This window comes from Juglans regia, chromosome 7 (genome assembly GCF_001411555.2).
Source record: "Juglans regia cultivar Chandler chromosome 7, Walnut 2.0, whole genome shotgun sequence".
Classification (NCBI taxonomy): Eukaryota; Viridiplantae; Streptophyta; class Magnoliopsida; order Fagales; family Juglandaceae; genus Juglans; species Juglans regia.
The window spans coordinates 45215914-45234139 of NC_049907.1; the positions used below are offsets into that span (position 1 = coordinate 45215914).

At 36.3% G+C, this 18226-nt stretch overlaps 1 protein-coding gene across 4 annotated transcripts; it reads right to left on the minus strand.

Moving 5' to 3' along the window:
• Nucleotides 1–789: 789 nt before the first annotated feature.
• Nucleotides 790–17559, minus strand: LOC109003716 (golgin candidate 5). 4 transcript variants are annotated; one of them, XM_018981984.2, is made up of 21 exons: nt 17392–17559; nt 17239–17318; nt 16806–17037; nt 15066–15856; nt 12633–12704; nt 11948–12022; nt 11036–11150; nt 8915–8976; nt 8747–8794; nt 8148–8432; nt 8001–8060; nt 7817–7900; nt 7619–7684; nt 7443–7541; nt 7143–7361; nt 3420–3534; nt 3129–3349; nt 2852–2911; nt 2653–2766; nt 1285–1359; nt 790–1155 (listed from the first exon to the last, which is right to left on the minus strand). In XM_018981984.2, the coding sequence occupies exons 3-21, from the start codon at nt 16960–16962 to the stop codon at nt 1135–1137; spliced, it is 2739 nt and encodes a 912-aa protein (XP_018837529.2). In that variant the 5' UTR covers nt 16963–17037; nt 17239–17318; nt 17392–17559; the 3' UTR covers nt 790–1134. The 4 variants fall into 4 exon arrangements, with proteins under 4 accessions (XP_018837529.2, XP_018837528.2, XP_018837526.2 ...); XM_018981983.2 differs by having other exon boundaries at nt 15066–16087; XM_018981981.2 differs by having other exon boundaries at nt 15066–16093.
• Nucleotides 17560–18226: the final 667 nt, after the last annotated feature.

Sequence of the window (18226 nt, forward strand, 5' to 3'; positions counted from 1 at the left end):
CATTTAATAAAATATATAACATTAGATACAAATTTTAAATATGCAAGTCTGACTATCTTAAAAAAAAATATGCAAGTCTTACACACTATATTTAAAAATTAGTGAAATTTATTATTAAAAAATAATTTTTTTTTATGTAAAACTCATATTCATCCACTTTTTTCAAAAAGAATGCTTAAAACTTCCACACCCTAAGACTACGAATATCATTTCTCTAATAAAATATTTACATGACATAATATAATTTAGAAGATAAATTTTAATATTAAAATTTATCATTTATATAAAATAAATTAATGTGATAATGTCATTTTATTAAAAAATCAAAATCTTTTATCTAAAATCTTAATTTTAATTAACTATCACCCATTTAAACAAGAATCGTAAAATGGGGTTTCCCCGCGAGAGTTCGAATCTCAGGCGACGGTTCCTTCTTTTGTTATATTATATTTTTTAGTTTACTTATTAAAAAAAAAAATTGTAAAATGAATGAGAAAAAGAAAAAGAAAAAAGCATTTATATCCTTATTCAAGTGGGTCAGGGGAGCAAGTCCAAAATTAAATACTAAAATAATAATTTATTCAACTATATACTACAATATAATTTATTTAATTATATTTAATAGATAGATTATCCTCACTGACTTATAAATAGAACTTTTCATTGAAGTTATGCATTCCGCAAGTGTTATCATTAGTTTACTAACTCCTACATGAATTGTGAAAGTACCCTGACCAATCGACGAAGTTGGAAGGCCCCATCACATTTAAGTGCAACCATCTACGCTCATGGAAGGCAACATCATTTTTCTCCCATCTTCTTCATGACGAAAAACATGGTTTAAATGCCTTAAATAATCCTAGAAATGTAAAAATCTTCTTCAAAGCTCGACAGTGTGCACTAAAATTCGGGCTATACAACTTTTCGCCAAAATTACAATACATATTAATTTTAACACGGGCATGACTTTTGTATATCTGCTGCCAAAACACTTGAACAAGGGTGCAAAGCTAAAACGAATGGAATATAAAGGAAAAATTATCTGAAGACCAATTCCCTTAACTTTACCATAAAACTATACCACAAACATCATGGCCAACTGGTGAAGTCCACTACCAATCAGGCAGAACCCGTTTATGAGCCCATTGTCTGGATCTGTAAATAAAGAGATGCAAACAATGAAGAACAAGTTCGTTTTTTTTTTCTTTTTCTTTTTTTTTTTTACCAATGAACCGTGAAAAAATAAAAAGATAATGACTTGGATGTTTTGCTTCAAATCATAACCTTATTCACGAGTAAGTTTACTTGCTCCCTGTACATCTCCTTCAAATCTACAATATCTGCACGAAGTTCTTCCAGCTAGACATGCAATCACATATAAATGTCAGGATTTGAGAGAATATAGCACATTCTTTCTACGTTTTCATTTTATACTAAAAAAATAAATATAAAGTGCAGATACTGAAAAAGTTTCGGCCAAGAAATATGACAGAATATAACAAACAGTTTCCAATAATTTAAAACACATATCAGAATGGTGGGAGGAATAATGGTAAAGGGGTTGGTGAATGTCAGTACTCTACGCAAAATGAAACAAGTTCATTTTTTACAAAGCCAATGTGTAGGTAATCCTGAAAACTAGGCATAGAAACAAAAGTCTGATCGGCCACCCAAAGATAAAGGGCTGCAAGGAAAAAAGATTTAAGACCCCGTTTGGATATTCATCTCAACCTCATCTCATTTCCTTCCCAAACATCACTCGAACACAAATGGTTTTCAATTTCAAATATTTAATTTTTTCATCTAATCATTACCTAATCATTACAACTTTTCCAAACTTCTAAACAAAATACAAAAAACAATTCAACCTTTACAAATTCTAAAACAAAAATTATATTACAACAATATTTTAACTTTATAATATTTTTATTCAATTTTTCCTCTCTCATTTTTCAAAATCCAATAAAACATCTTAACTCAAATCATTTCACTACTATTCACAAACTATCTCACTACTATTCACAAATTTCTCATCTCATCTCAACATCCAAACGAGACCTTAACTCTCGCATTGGTTTCTCACAATCTTCAAAGCTCCAATAATTTCTCTCTCCAGATACACTGTATTAAGCACATAAAGTCATTTTCCACAAAATTTCACAAAAATGGCTACCAAACTGCCTTTTCCAACACACAGGGAACTTGACTAATCTTGATGGGGGAAACTAGACCCTAGGATCCAGGACATAATTCATGAACCGTAACTTCTATTGTGTTTGCACAATGACGAGAACAAATTCAGCTGTTGAGAACCTATAAATGCCTCCAAAATATATGAAAGTGGCTCAACTAGTCTTATACTGCACTTACCTATCAAAAACTTTTATACCTATTGAAAAACAAGTCTTATACTGCACTTTTCAAGAAATAGGCAGGTAAGCACCGTACCATGATTTAATATGGTGCGAATAGGTACTTGTAAAAAGTTTGGTAGAAATAGGCAGGTGAGCACGGTTAATATAAAATGTTACAAAGAACTGGATTACAAAACAAGCTAACGTCACATTCCATACCATAAATGCCATCCAGAACATCCAAAGCTGAAATTTTATTACCATTTTATGCAAAAAGCCAAACTAAGAATATATGTACCTCCTCATCACGTTCACCCATTAGCTCCAGGGCAGCAGAGTGTCTCCTCCTTAATGCTTCCAGCTCTACCCGAATGCCAGGCAGCATGGAAGCCTCAGCCTGTAACTTTTCACACTGCACAAATGCAAGCAATTCACAAGTTCATCGACATAAAGGATGCATAAAAGATGGAAAAGGAGATTTTGAAATTGAACCTCACCTGTCCTGTCATTTTGACCAACTCCTCAGCAAGGGAATCACGAATAGATTCCAGCGATGCCTTAGCAATTAGAAACAAGGAAAAACAAATAGTCAATGAAAACTGTGCGTAGATGAAAAAATATATTATAAAATTGTGTAGCATCTAAAAATCCCACAATGGTTGAACGTGAATAAACACAGGGCCCAAAAATGGCATATGCAATAAAGCACAAGGCACAAGGCACAAAACATGAAGAATGAAATAAAATCTCAGAGGTTTAGAACATAGGCCATACCAAACGAGACATGTATGAAGCAAGCTCACCCTCCTTCTGACGAAGAGCAGCTTCAAAGGCACTTGGCGTCATGCTCTTCATATAGAATGGACTCATGGTTGACTCTCCAGCATTTCTCCTCTCAGAGAGACTATCAGATGAGTCCAAAGACGCTTGAAGGAAATAGCTTTCCTCCATGCTACCTAGGCTGCTAGCACTTGAAATCTTTCGGGTCAAGTTCCCTGCACAAAGCTCCAAAATATATAGCAAAGTTCGTGCACCAGTAACTCATACAAAGTCAAAGCATCATACCATTCTCATAAGCAGAATTGGGCTTCGTTATGGGAGTTTGAGCAGATGTGGCAGCGGAATGGACATGAGCTGTCCTTTCCAAATCCAACCGAGCAGCTTTCTCCTTTTCTACCTCCTGTCAAAGATCAGGAGACCAATTCAGGAAATGTCAATGACACTAACATACAGCTAGAACAAAGACAATCTAATTAAATCTTTTAATAAAAGCTATGAGAACTAATAAAAGCAATGAATAAAAATGTCCCACTGAAGTACCATAAACTCAAATGTGTTAGACAAACATCTCTTAACAATATAGTTCACTGTGAGGTGGCAAGGGTTTTATGGGATGAGATTTTTAATAGGATTGGAATTGCATGGGTGATGCCTAGGAGTAGGGGTGAAGAAGTTTCGGTCTAGACTCGACCGGACCGAAATTGTGAGTGGACGATTTCGGTCCGGTCCCAAGGTCTGTGATTTTTGGATTGGACCGGACTGAATTAGTATATATATTTATTTATATATATTATATTATTTTATATAGTAGTTGTATAAGTTAATTATGTAATTTTCATCTAATATATTATCATTGACCATATAAAATGTTAAATAATATATGCTACCAATTAATAATGTATCATAAATCATATGATAATATATGTAGATACATAATACATTCATACATATTTTACTAATTACACTTAATTAAAGTAATTAAGTAGTTTTTTTTAAATACCTAAGTTGCAAGTAAAAATGAATAATCTATGTACAATGAAATTATTTAATATTTATTAACCATATATAAAATATTAAAATTTTAATTTTTAATATAGGACATTATTAATAATTATGTATACTAAAGTCTAAGTTAGTAAGTAGTAACTATCAATATCATAAATATAATTATAATTAAATATTTTTTTAATGAGTTAGTTACATAATCCACATTAATAATTCACTTAATTTTTTTTATAAGTAAAAATATTATATATATCAATAGGAGTAACCAAGTACACTGAATGTATACAAGAAAACATTTTGCCCATATTAGAAAGCCCCAAATGACCCAAAAAACCCGTGAAAAACAACTCAAAATACACCAAGCCCGACCCCAACCCCTTGTTTCCCATAGAACTAAAACCCTACCCGAAAACCCAACCCCAACCCCTTGTTTCCCCCGTCTTCACAATGCCCTCCCTTTAAACTTCTCTCTAGTTGAGTTACCATCTTTAGCGTCGTAGTTGATTGCCCAAAAAAGACATTGTAACTCCCTGCTTTTCTTGAAACTTGATTTGGTTTCAAGCACGTGGCTTACCTCGATCGCAGTGATTAGTTCTTTAAATTGGTCTTCACATCCTCCATATGAAATTCCCACAAATTGTTGAATCTCGTTAACTTTAGGCAGAATCCAATCTGCTATTGGAGGAAGAGAGACCAGGGGAGTAACATTATCCCCAAACACAATATCCAATTGCACTCCCAACTCTAGACATTCCTCTACACAAGGCAACAACGCCAAACACATATTCAAATCTCGTACCTCCTCAGCAACTTCATTGGTTCTCTCCAATGGTATCAGGGTTCCCATTGGAGATTCTGGGATGACAGCAAGTCCCTTCACCTCTAGTGACCCTTTACGTGCAACTTCAGCGAATCCTACATCTCTTTAAGACCTCGACAGTACACCATTTTCCTTCAACTCCGACGAGGGAGCCATAGTTTCTTCAGGGACCAAGGGTTTAATACCAATTATCAATCTATCCTATGTTACCTGAGGCGAATGGCATTCCATTACTGATGTCTCTACGACAATACCAAATGTAGAACCCGCTTCAAATAACCCAAATTTCCTTTTGACCCGCCACACTCTCCTGGATCTGGTTATAAGGACAGGGCAGAATTTCAATTTTTCATTTTCCTTTATCTGAGTTTAAAGGATTCGGACCTATATTAGTCTTGTTTCTTACAACCTTGTTGCTTCTAAAAGCACGTCTATTTTCGTAGACAAGAAAGTTATCGCTACCTTCAACTCGACAAGTTGGGTTTCCATCTCCTTTAAAGAATAGTGCATCGCGACAAGCTGGTTCTGAGGCGTGATTTGCAGACCCCCCTCACTCTGAACCCCCGAAGCATGACCCATCTTCAGAGTTGCCGCATATGATTGCCTCGCCATCGTGGATGTACTTAGGTCTTTATAATTCACCTCCAAGTTGATGTTCTCATTCTTCTTCTGGTTTTCCTTCCTTGACCCATCAGCAAAAAACATATCCGCAGCTCTGCATAATTCCGCAGTAAACTTCTCCCAACCCAGACTTTCATACCCTTCAAGAATGACTACAACACTCTGCCGGCCTCCTCCACCATATTTGGTGATAGTTAGATACCTATCATGCTCGTTGGATCATCGTTAAGCCATGAATGCTCTATTTCCTTCGCGCAAGTGTTTTGTGAAATCCAAATTTCTCCCCCGCATGTAATACTGCTTCCACCGTAGCCATCAACCATTCTATTCCACTACGACCCATTACTACAAATCTCCAAACCCTTCTGCTCCTCTCCATAATTTTTAATGAAGACCTCCATGTTTCTAGCAAAAACTCAAAAGCTTTCGATTCCACCCAAAAGCGCACCAACTGACCCATAATGATATCAAACCTTTGACTTTAGATGCAGGGGCTTCCCAAGCTAAAGGGCTTCATTTTGTCAAGTATTTATGCAAAAAGCTTCGGGAGGCGGATTTGAGGCAGATAAAAATCTGCAAAATGAACTGCTAGTAGGGCTCATGGGACAGGCTAATATGGACGCCGGAGTGCTCGAAGTAGACTCGCTGGAATCCGGCGACTCTTTATGTATCAATGACTGCGGAAAACTCCCTTGCAAAAATACAGTTCAAGTTCACCGGAGGAAGGACCAACTCCGAATGGCCCTCAACGAAGTTGCCGAGGCCCATCGGCCTTGTCTGTGACTAAGGTGTCACTCGTCAACTAAAGGGAATGGAGGGATGCGGCGGTTGGGTTCTGTCACCATAGCCCTCTAGGATATACGAAAACACCAGCAAATCGACGCCGGAGTACATCTCTAGGATTCACTTAATTTTAATTTTAGTAATTTAATAATTTTTTTTATTAATTTATTTGCAAAAAAAGAAAGATGAAACAAAATAACTACGGACCGGACTGGACCGATAGCTAACGGTCCAGTCCGGTCCACTGGGGGTGATCGGTTCGGTCCGGTCCGAGAAAATGGACCAAAAGAAGAAACTTCATCCCCCCGGACCGGACCGATTTACACCCCTACCTAGGAGGGTGGCGGATCTTCTGGCTTGCTGGACAGGTTTCCAAGACGAACCCCAAATTGCTTCTGCATGGAAAATGAATACTCTGTCTCATGAATGTGTATTTGGCTTGAAAGGAATGGCCAGAGTTTTGAAGACTGGGAACGCTCGTCAGAAGAGCTTACATGATTCTTTTTCCATACTTTATTTCTTTGGGCCTCTGTTATTATTTCTAATGGGGCTAGTTTTCATGATTTTCTTGTATCATTTTTTAGCTCCTAACTTGTAATTTGGCGTTCTGTCTTGCATACTCCCTGTGTACTTGGACTACACCTTATTACTTGATTAAATAAATATTATTTTATTTATAAAAAAGCATATCTTTATAATATTAAAAGATGGAGCTAGATGCAGCTTGTCTCCTTACTATTAAATGCAACTTCAAATAATCTAAGAACCAGAAGCACGACCTGCTGTAGCAGTTCCCTGTGCATCAGTGCATCTTGCAACTCTTGCTTGTGTTTCTGCCTGAGTTCCTTAATTTCTTCTTCAAGCTGGCTTGCACGACCTTCCTGAGTTTGAGCTTCCTCCTTGGCTGCAAGGTACTCCTGCCTATTCTCAGCTGCTCTTTGTCTCTCCTTCTCAAGGGATCTACTTAACTGCATCTGTTCCGTTCTAAGACAAGAAATCTGAAACAAATCACAGTAGTAAGCTAATAGCTACAAAAAAGCTACAGTTCTTAAAACAAGATAACTAACAAAAATTCGAACCTGAGCCTCAAGAACATTAATTCGAGATAAGGTTTGAGATAAGCGTTCATTCACAGATCGCTCTCTTTCCTCAGCAGCTGCAGCTTTGGCCTCTGCTTCCTGAAATGCAATGAAAACAACAAAATAAAAGAACAGTACAAGTTTCAAATATAACAAGAAAAAATATCTAAACACACCTGGAGTCGAGAACTAAGGGACCTCTCAACAGCAGCCCAGGCTTCTGCCCTTCTGGCAGTTGTTTCCTGTTACCAATAAAATAAATAGTCAGACACAATAGCCAAGTAATCATACAAGTAAATCAAAGGACCACCATCAAAGATCCATAGAGAATCCTCATCAGAACTCTGAAATGCATTTTTTAAGTACATCATTACCTGCATAGCTTCGATCTGCCTTAAAAGAGGCCTTGTAGATTCCGGAACTTGGGTTATCAACTCCTCACACCGGCGCTCACTTGCCTAGAGAAAGAAAAGGCCATATTAAATAATCTGCAAGATGATCGCAACAATTGACAAATAAAGGATTACGGTTGAAGCACAAAGAGGAAGTTTGACACACTTGGTAACGTTTTTGAAGATCTTCAATGTCCCTGCGAAGCATGTCTTCTCTAAACACTGCCTGCAAAATTTATAATACAGCAAGTTAATCATGTGCAGTGGCATGTCAGCTGGATAAAACCAACAATCCTAATGATGAAACAAAAACCTGCTGCTCCTTTCTACTTAGTGTTTGCCTTAATTCTTCAAGTGCCTGAACTAGCATAGCTTCACGTTCCTGGGCCTCCCTCAATTGACTCTCTAGTTCAGTTCTTGCTTCATTGTTGGCACGTACCTCTGCTAATGTTTCAGCCTCCTTTGCAGCATTCAAAGCATTTGTATAATATTCTTTCTGTGCTGCAAGTTCTGTTTGATGTTTTTCTATTGTTTCTTGCAGCAACTGCTCTGTAGCTGTCTTGTCCTTCTTGATGCTCTCTACTTTATTTTCTTCTACCTGGAAGTAGAAATTACATACCACTAATCAATCATATATAGATTATTCTTTACAAGAGTATTTCTACATTTTTAACAAGAACATGCTAGTTCAGTCAATATCACATGGACTTTCATTAGCTTTGGAGCATTAAATAACAGACTTCTTCAATTAACAGGTATCAGAAAAAGTACACAAACAGATTCAAATGGGGCAAGAGCTGCATATCTTGGAAAGTCAATGTCTTTGTTATCTTTATGATGATGCATAAAAAGCATTTATTCAGTTTGATTATCCAGACAATAACATATTTCGATAATGTTTAGTTTGATTACCTGAAGTTTAGTACTCAGCCCCTTCTTCTCTTCTTCAAGCTCTCTAATCTAGCTTTCAGGAAAAAGAAGGAGAAAAGAAAATGCAAAGGAATTGTTTCATTAGATTAGGAAGCAGCAACAGGATAATAGTTTGACAAATTAGACAACCAGTAAACCTGCAAGCAATACCTGAGCCCTTAATTTCCTAATCTGAGATTCTTGAGCAGCCTGCTTCTTTGAAAGCTCTTCGCCTGCGATTATATACAAATATCTCTATATTTGAAAAATTTTATATGATATATTAATCAAGAACAAATTAAAAGACTTTGTATTCTCTTCAATATATGGATGTCTAAAATGCTCACTGATTTGCTTTCCAAATTTTTTCTTTTTTCTTTTATGGGTATCATCTTAGATTGCATAACAGATTTTTTCCTTGTTACACTAGCAAATTGATATTGTAATGGTATGGAAACAAGTAAATTTAGGAAGCAGCCATCACAACAGCAGAGGAACCCCTTATGAAATTAGACCCATAAAGTACAATATAATGCCTCTCATCACATAAAAATGCATCTCAAATTTCAAAGTGTCAATATATGCCTATTGACGACATGACATTTCAAACCCCCCCCCCCCCCCAAAACAAAATTCCCAAAAATGTCAGAGAAACCACACACCTAATCCTTAGACATGTGGGATTTTGGAACATTAAAGGACATGAGATCCCAGCCAAGTGTTGATTCTAGCCCAAATGATTAGGATAAAATTCACCGTCACCTAACTCAAATAGAGCAAATATTACGAGGGTTGTAATTTTTTATTATTAAATTAGCATATAGTTTATTGTTTCATAATCGCCCTACAATACGGAAACATACACAGAAATAGACAAGGCTCAAATGTGTAGAATTCTTAGGGTTGTTGACTGCCGGTAAAACAATACTCTCAAGTCTGTTTCAACAATTCATAAGCCACCATCTCTTAGATGATATTAGGTTCTTAGCTTTGAAGCCCAGGTAAAGGCTATTGGAGGAGGCCACATGGTTTAAACTTATGTAAAGGCTGTTACAGTGGTGCCCCACCCCTAGCTAAGCAAAAAGAAATAGGAGAGTTCTTCAAAGTCCCATCACACAAAATAAAATTTTAGCTGCAGCCCCTAATCACTCAGTGCTCACATCTGCAGCAATGGCCAAACTTCAATGTGTTGCAAATCAACCATATAACTTCCTTATAGGTGGCTTGTAATGATTTAAAGAAAACCCAAACCACATGTGAGCTTATACCACAAAATGACTAGTCAATGATAATGTTGGGAGTCCCATGAAATCATTATAAATTGTAAGAACTTCTCCCTCCAAGAAAATGTACGATCTCATCACCACTCTCACGCACGAAATCCGGGGTATTGCAATCTCCCTTCTTAGATCCCACACATTCACGTCATGTCATTTCGTTGTAGGTGGCACAGCTCAAGTATCACGCTTCTAGCTGGAATTGGTTTTTCTACTATTTGTAATAATTCAAGGAAAAATCAAGGCACATCTACATTTTAATTTATATTCCAAAAGGGCTAGTTGATGTTATAATGGAGTCTCATGGAATCATTATAAATTACATGAACTTCTCATTCCCAATCAATACGGGTTTATTAACCACTTGTAGAAAATCCAAAGTAACACACAAATTACAAAAAAGCATTGAGTCCACGGTTTGATCCTCACAACTACAATCAATTGGCTCTCTCTACTCACTCTATCGTACCCCCCAACCTCAGCTTAGCAGCCTCTTTCACCACCCACTATCTTGTTGGGGTCAACTCCTTCACCAGGCAAACCTCAAGTCATTATAAAAGCAATCTTTAATCCTACTCTACTCGGCATGCTTGCCTTGACCACCAAATATCTTCGACCTAGATCATTTATGAAAAAACCTCAAGCCTTGTTACGAGGATTTGGTCGACCCACAGAACAAGCCGGAAGATGTGCCACCCAACATAAGAAAGGAGCTTGTTATAAGTTGTGACAAGCTGTGACCTCTCACCCACCACCCATTTTAGTGGGGAGGAAATTCTATTTTGGCTGCAGCCCATTGGCCACAAATTTCCATTTGGAACAAAGTATAACAGTAACAAATATATACCTGGGTAAAATGTTGATGTATCTAAGACAAGCCTCACACTATATAATGCACCAAGCATACGCAAGCACCCCAAAACAGAATATGTAGAAAAACAAACAAGTTGTTTCTTAGGAAAGAAAAAGAAAAGAAACAGCATATAAAGGGCACTAAGAATTAGCAAATCTCTACCTTCAGCCATAACCTGACTAATAATTTCATCTTTTTCTTTCAGAAGAACTGCTGCATCACTTTTTTTATTCTGCTCTCTCCTCAGCGTATCCCTTTCCTTAGTCAGAGCATAAACCTGGAACCATACACTAGAGCATTTAGATGATGAAGATATTGGTAAACATAGGGTAAAGGGTTCTCTTAGCTGAGCACTAAATAGGATTACTATATAACTTTTGATAGCACTCAGCAGTGAGATTTGATATTCGAAGCTGACCACGTGTTAAAATTAGGGCTTTGGTAAACAAGTCAATTTAGAGAATGATTATAAACTCATCATCTATAAAATATTAAGATCACACGTCTGCAATTTAGGAATGCAATATAAAACTGCATCTTCAAGTTGCCAATTAAGGCATGGTACCACTTCACTTGTCAGTTTAAAAAAAATGATGTGTTCCAAAGCCCAATACCTTTTCCTTATTTCATAAGATGAGCAAAGTGAGCTATGCCACCAAAGTAAAAGAGTATGATTCAATCATTGTGAAGAAAGAAATGAACACACAGAAAAGTTTTTTAATGGCTTTTCAACCCAAAAATCCTGAAATTTTTTTTTTTTTTTGAATTGGCATTGGGTGTCTGAGAACAACGTCCCAACTAATCTCAGGGGGTGCACAGGCCCTCAGCAAGAAGTTTCCCATAAGTGCACCTCGGGTAATTCAAGGGAAAAATCTCCCAGTCCGATGGCCCCTAGAGATGATTTGCACCCAAGAGGATTTGAACCTTAGACTTGGGGGGAGCATGCCCCCAAGCCCAAGGCCTTTACCACTTGAGCCAACCCCCAAAAATCCTGAATTTCTCACATGGTTAAGACCTAGCTTAACTAAGTCATTAATATAAACAGAAATTGATAAAAAAAAAAAAAAAAAATACCTTCCTTTCAAGATTTGCAACCCTCTGATGGTATTCCTCTCGTAGAGACTCAATTTCTGCATCATTGGATTTTCTCTGCTCCATAACTTTCAACAGTCAAAACATGATGTATGAAAAAGAGAAGGGGACAGAAGTATTTTTTAAAATCCCAACATGTTTAACGATGGTCATCTAATAATCAACCATGTGAAGGGTGATACATGGTTCCAAGCCGGTTTCAAGAAAACCTGGACAAGCTTGATCAAACAAGAAACATACAACAAAGGACAATCAACAAATTCTGGGCAGAAACAACCTGGTATAATTTAACAATGACATATCTCGAACTATAAAGACAAAATTTCAATAATAAAAATTCCAAAACTAAGAGTTTTTTGCTTTTAGAAGCATAAACAATCAACAAAATAAACATAGGTGTTCCAACTTCTAGTTAAAAGTACAAAAACTAAAATCCAATATAAATAAATTAATTGTGTATAAACTAACCATATTAACAATATTAAAAAAGACATAAATTAATCTAATTAAGCTTAACAAAAAAACAGTCGAATGCATTATGAAGCTATTAATTCTGGATGTAAAATAACTCTTCAGCATACATATCTACATGCATGAATATACTGTGATAAAATCATACTTACTCATAGCAAGTACATTTAAGGAAGATAAGGTATATTGTACAGACCTTCAAATCCTCAATCGCAGCTTTTAGTTGTTCATTATCATTCATCAGCTTTGCAATCTCATCAGCTTTTGCCTAAAACAAAAAAATTAAAATTAATCGGAATCTCAAAAGAAGTAGATATCCAATATAATGTCTTCACAGGATGCAGAGACAACAAACCAGTGAGGAATTCAAAGCATGCATTTGTTCAGAATGGGACTAGTCTTTAAGACAAGTGAGGGAGAGAAGTGATTACGAATGTCTTAGAGACCTACTATTAATCCAAAGACGATTTGATGAGACCTGCAATTCTGGTGATTATAATTTAACTATCACATTCAAATTAGACGACATCCGTTCTTTCTTTGAGTGACTTTCAGAAAAAAGTATGATATTTTATAGACCAGCTATTGACTGTAAGAAGTTAGATTCAACTTCACAATCAGAAACCTAAAGAGACATGGGATATATTGGCCATACCACCATATTGATGGTTGTAATGGTGTCCTTATTTACAGGTGAGTGCTGCAGGTGGGCTTTAGAAATTAGAAGACTTGGCCTCCCTTGCAGGGATGGTAGTCAATCAGGCTATTAAAACCAAAGATTGGGACACTTTTTTTTTATGTCGGGGAACCTCTCCAAGGTAGGGCCCTTCAGACCTACCACTGCAGAGTAAACATTGGTCTCATGTACCGCACCCTCAGAAGTATTCCTACAAGGAACTGATTAAATTGCTGGCTTTTCACCAGGAGGTGTGGCTCCAAATGATTGTTTGCACTCATGATGTGTTGAATCTTAGACCTTAAAGGGAGTGATACCCCAAGACCAAGGCCTTCACTACTTGGGCCAACACCTTGGGGTTCAAAAATTGGGACACATTAAAGGATGGTAAGTTCATATATATTGTAGTGTCTCAGTAGATTCAATACTCTCAAGTATAAAAATCAAATTAATACAAATATGGGAGTAGGGGTGATAAACGGTCGGTCCGGTCCAGAGAAACTGACTGGATTGGACCAAGACTGAGACCAGTCGGTCTCGGTCCATGTTTTAGAGGACCGAAAAGTTTCGGTCCGGTCCCGGTCTAGGGTTTTTCCACCCCGAACCGGACTGAATGAAAAATAAAAATAAAAAATATATTTTATATATATTATTTATATAATAATTGTATAATTTATTATGTAATTTTCATCTAACCTATCACCATTAACAATATAAAATTTAAAATATGTTATTAACACTCTATCATTAACTAATATTTAATATCAATTAGCTAATTATATAATAATTATATAAATTAATAATGTAATTTTCATCTAATTTATTATCATTGACCATATAAAATTTTTTTTTATTGAGTTAGTTACATAATCCGCATTAATAAGTCACTTAATTTTAATTTAGTATCATTTTTTTAAAAAAAATATTAATTGATTTTAAAAAATAATAATAATAATTAATTAATTAAGCCGGACTGGACCGATAGCTACCGGTCCAATCCGGTTCCTATGGGTGTTTGGTCCTGTCCGGTCCGAAAAAATGATGGTCCATCACCGGACCGGACAGACGGATTTGCACCCTTATATGGGAGAAAGAAATGTGCTCAAGGGCATTCAACAATCACTGAGGTCATCATTATTGAGATTCAACTCTGGTTTGGTTTCACAAACCTTTCAAACCATTTTATCCCATCTCATCTCATCTCAACATCCAAACACCATTCAAACACAAACATTTTTCAATTTCAAGTTTTTAAATTTTCAACTTTTTCATCTAATCATTACAATTTTTCCAAATTTCTAAACAAAACACAAAAAACAATTCAGATTTTTCAACTCCCAAAACAAAAATTATATTAAAAAGTTATATTCTAACCCTCTTTTAACTTTATAATTTTTTTATTCAACTTGTTCTCTCTCCTTTTCCAAAACCTCATAAAAATCTTAACTCAAATTATTTCACTACTATTCACAAATTATCTCACTACTATTCACATATTTCTCATCTCATCTCATTTCATCTATGTAACCAAGCGAGGCCTCAAGTTAGCCCAAAAGAAGGATGAGACAGAAACAAAGGAATATTCAGAAAGAATATGATTATATCTTTACCATTTGCATAGGGAAGGTTTAATATTGTCAAGCAACCTTACCAACCCCCAAAAATTATGTATAAATAGCCACCGGATAGAAGTTCTTATCTCAAAGGTTATATGGTAGTACTTCTGACTATCTAACTGGTGAAAGAACAATGATGATGTAAAAACCAGTGGGATTTTCTTTAGTTCTCAAATAACATGATCCAAAATCATGTAATCATGAAACTAAGAGCCTAAACAAGTGATCCACAATGACATGGAATCTGCCTAATCTAACACCAATAGATACCAAGCATCAAGTCTGAGGCACAGAGACAAGCTTTACCCTACAAGAATAATAGGGCCTAATGAAATACCTGAGCCTGTCTCGCGGCACCTTGCAATGCATTTTCCATCATTTTCATCTCCCTCTTCACCTTCTCCAATTCGAGCATAGTATCTGACGACTCGGATGGATTTGTTCCAAAACTCAACTGTTGCTCTCTAATGTCAGCCTCGGCATTTCTCATTTTCTGATCCCCTTCAAATCTTTCGACAATTACATGATTTTTGGGAGAAACTGGTTTAGACATCATTGGTGTAGCCTCATCCAAAGCAAGTGCACTTGGCAAACGATGGATAGAAGATTCTCCAGCTCGATTAGTTTCCTCAGTGCTAACAAAATGTGGAACAGAGGGCTCAGTTTCACCTCCAGCATGGATATCACTTGATGCCTCAACTTGAACTGAAGCAATTGTCTCTGCAATCTCTTCTGCTAGTGACTTCTGTTTGTCCATGCTCTCTACTTTTGTATCCTGTTCATCCAGGCTTTCACTCATATCAACTACATTGTGTGACTCACCCGGCAAAATTGTAAGACTCCCCACTTGATCAACTTCAATGGCACCTGACTTGGCTGGCACCAAGTCTGAACTGTTTGAGGGTGCCACTTCTGAACTCTCTTTCTCTTGTAGATTGGCAACATACTCCAATGTCTCAACAAATTGACTGTTGGGTTCCAGTTGTATGCCAGGCATAGCTGTTGATACAGATTCAGCTAGGTCAGGGTTTGCAGTCACATTATTTGTCTTCTCGGCCGTCTCTGTGTGCTCAGCATCTTTCTCTACGTTACGGATTTCATTTTCTTCTTCTGCTGTGGCTTGTTCAACTGCAGAATGCAGAGATTTGTCAGTTTCAAATTCTGTTCCATCTTTTTCCTCTATGTTAGTTATATGCTGCGGAGATCCAGGTTCTCCAGATGGTTTCTCCACTGCAGTGGGATGATGCGAAGATTCCAGCTCTAACGACGATTCATCAGTACTTTCCTCACTTTTATGCCCCATAAGGGCCATGACAGGATCAAATAGTGCTTTCCTGTCAGTGGCAGAAGCCCACAAACCTGATGCTGGCAAGCATAGACAGAGGACATCATAGCTCTAGTCAGCCTAAAACCTGCATTTTGAACTTTCTTACAAAAATAATAGGCACCCTTTTACATCTTGAGAACTTGAACAATTTTTCAATAGTGCATTCCATGATTAGAGTGGAATCCATATATTCTATCTTTAGCCTATTATATTGAAATATCACTATGAGGGATGGGAAGGATCCACTGTTTTGGAAGTTTACGTTCTTCTTTTGTATTTTCTATTCTTTCTTTTTTTCCTTCTTTTTTTTTTTTTTTTGTGGTAAGACATTGAGAGGGTCTAATCAGATTTCATTCTTTACGAGATGTGAACGACACAGAAAAGTTTCTTTCTTTTTCTGGACTTCTTCTCTTGATAAATCTTGACAGTGTATTATCTAATTAAAAGGAATATGACCCTTGAAAACTGGGGTCATATGTTTGGAAAGTCAGTTGATTCCATAATATCCACATACATCCCTGCTTTAATCGGGTGCTTCAATTCCACAGAAGACTTAAAACTGCGTATTCTAGCTTTATCATTCGGCCGCTACTCACTAATTACTATATGGCGAAATAATTAACCACCTCACGGATACGCCTATATGTAATTTAACATAACCCGACGATTGTACTGGTTTAATAAGTTAAAGTTATAACCCAAATAAAAAACTATCGTATGATAAACAAAATTGAAAAAACGTAAATGTACCTTCATTACTGGATTCGGATTTCTCCGCCTTCTCTTCTAGACCGAGAGCGTTGTCGAAGTTCTTCTCAATGTTCTTCACACTCTCCTGTAGCTTATTCACCGCCCCAGCGAGATCCGGGAAGTTCCCCAATGAGACTCTCCCACCAAACCACGCCATATTCAGATTACAAACAGAGATCAAAGAATTCGATCCCACTGTCTCTCACCGGAACATTGGAACACATCAAGAAGCCTGCATTTAATCCCAATTCAATTTCAACAACGACAAAGAATGAACGGTAATTAAATTCAAAATGTTCTAGTCCAGATTCGCATCGTTTGCATACGTATATTGGCATAGATGCGATATCAGATTCGTAACGAATGGGTAAATCGAAGAGGGGAAAGACCAGAGGTGGAAAATTGAGTAGTGAAGGAAAGTTCGGGAAGCGACCTTTTGGGGAGGACCGATAGGGTGAGGCGAGTGCCCTCGGGGATTCGCGAAACCAATAGCGGCTATTTTGCTTCGTCGAGCTGCGAAGAAAACAACTGTGGTGTGAGATTGGCGTTCTGGTTTCGGAATTATAGAGAGCAAAAGAAAGCTCACTGGTGTTGAGGATGGGGACGCGGTTTCGATCCGATCGCTCTGTGAATCACGACTTGTTGTACAGGCGGGCAATTCTATACTGTATTGACGAGATCAGTAACATCGTACTTTTGGAGGAACTGGGATTTCTTTCTTTCTTCTTGCGGAACGGGCGAGAATTTTCTTGTTCAGGCCATGTATTGTACTGAAAATGATACATTTTTGTTTTTTTTTTTTTTTTTTAACGATTACACGACTTATTTTTGGCTGATTATGCTTTTAAAATCATATTTTCAATGAGATAAATGATAATTATCGTCGTAAAAAATGATTAAATATAAGATTTATATAAAAAAATAATAATGATAAATTCAATTTTTTTAAAATGACTGTATAATGTTTACACATTTCAAGATTATATATAACATTACTCTTTTAAAAAGATTTTATATTTTTCAAAGCAAGTAACAAAAGAAAAAAAAATCAAAATATAAAGCATTAAATGTGATAATCTTGTCCGATTATAAATATCATATTATTGAAGAGTAGAGTTATAATTTTACTTACATTTTTATTACAATATTCATTTTATTAATTTTCTTTTAAAATTAAAATTTTAAATTTCAGATTTTATGATTTTCAGTATATCAATAACTGATACGTGGAGAAGTAAGTTTTTAATAAATATATTTAACATTTTTCATTATTGAAATAATTTACATAATTACTAATTTTTTATGGTATATTATTTTGTTGTGAATTATGGTATGTTATTCGTATTGTTTATGGCGTGAAGATGAGGTGATTTAAAAAGTGTATGGCACAGGACGGCTCAATAGCCAATGTTTTGAAATTT

Bases quoted from the DNA above. Each gene is read 5' to 3' on its own strand.
- LOC109003716 (XM_018981981.2), bottom strand. From the start codon at position 16,962: ATGGCGTGGTTTGGTGGGAGAGTCTCATTGGGGAACTTCCCGGATCTC. The intron at 12,023-12,632 runs GTCTGTACAATA...GTTATGGAGCAG, and splicing joins CTGCGATTGAGGATTTGAAG to AGAAAATCCAATGATGCAGA. The intron at 8,433-8,746 runs GTAATCAAACTA...TTCTACTTCCAG, and splicing joins GGCTGAGTACTAAACTTCAG to GTAGAAGAAAATAAAGTAGA.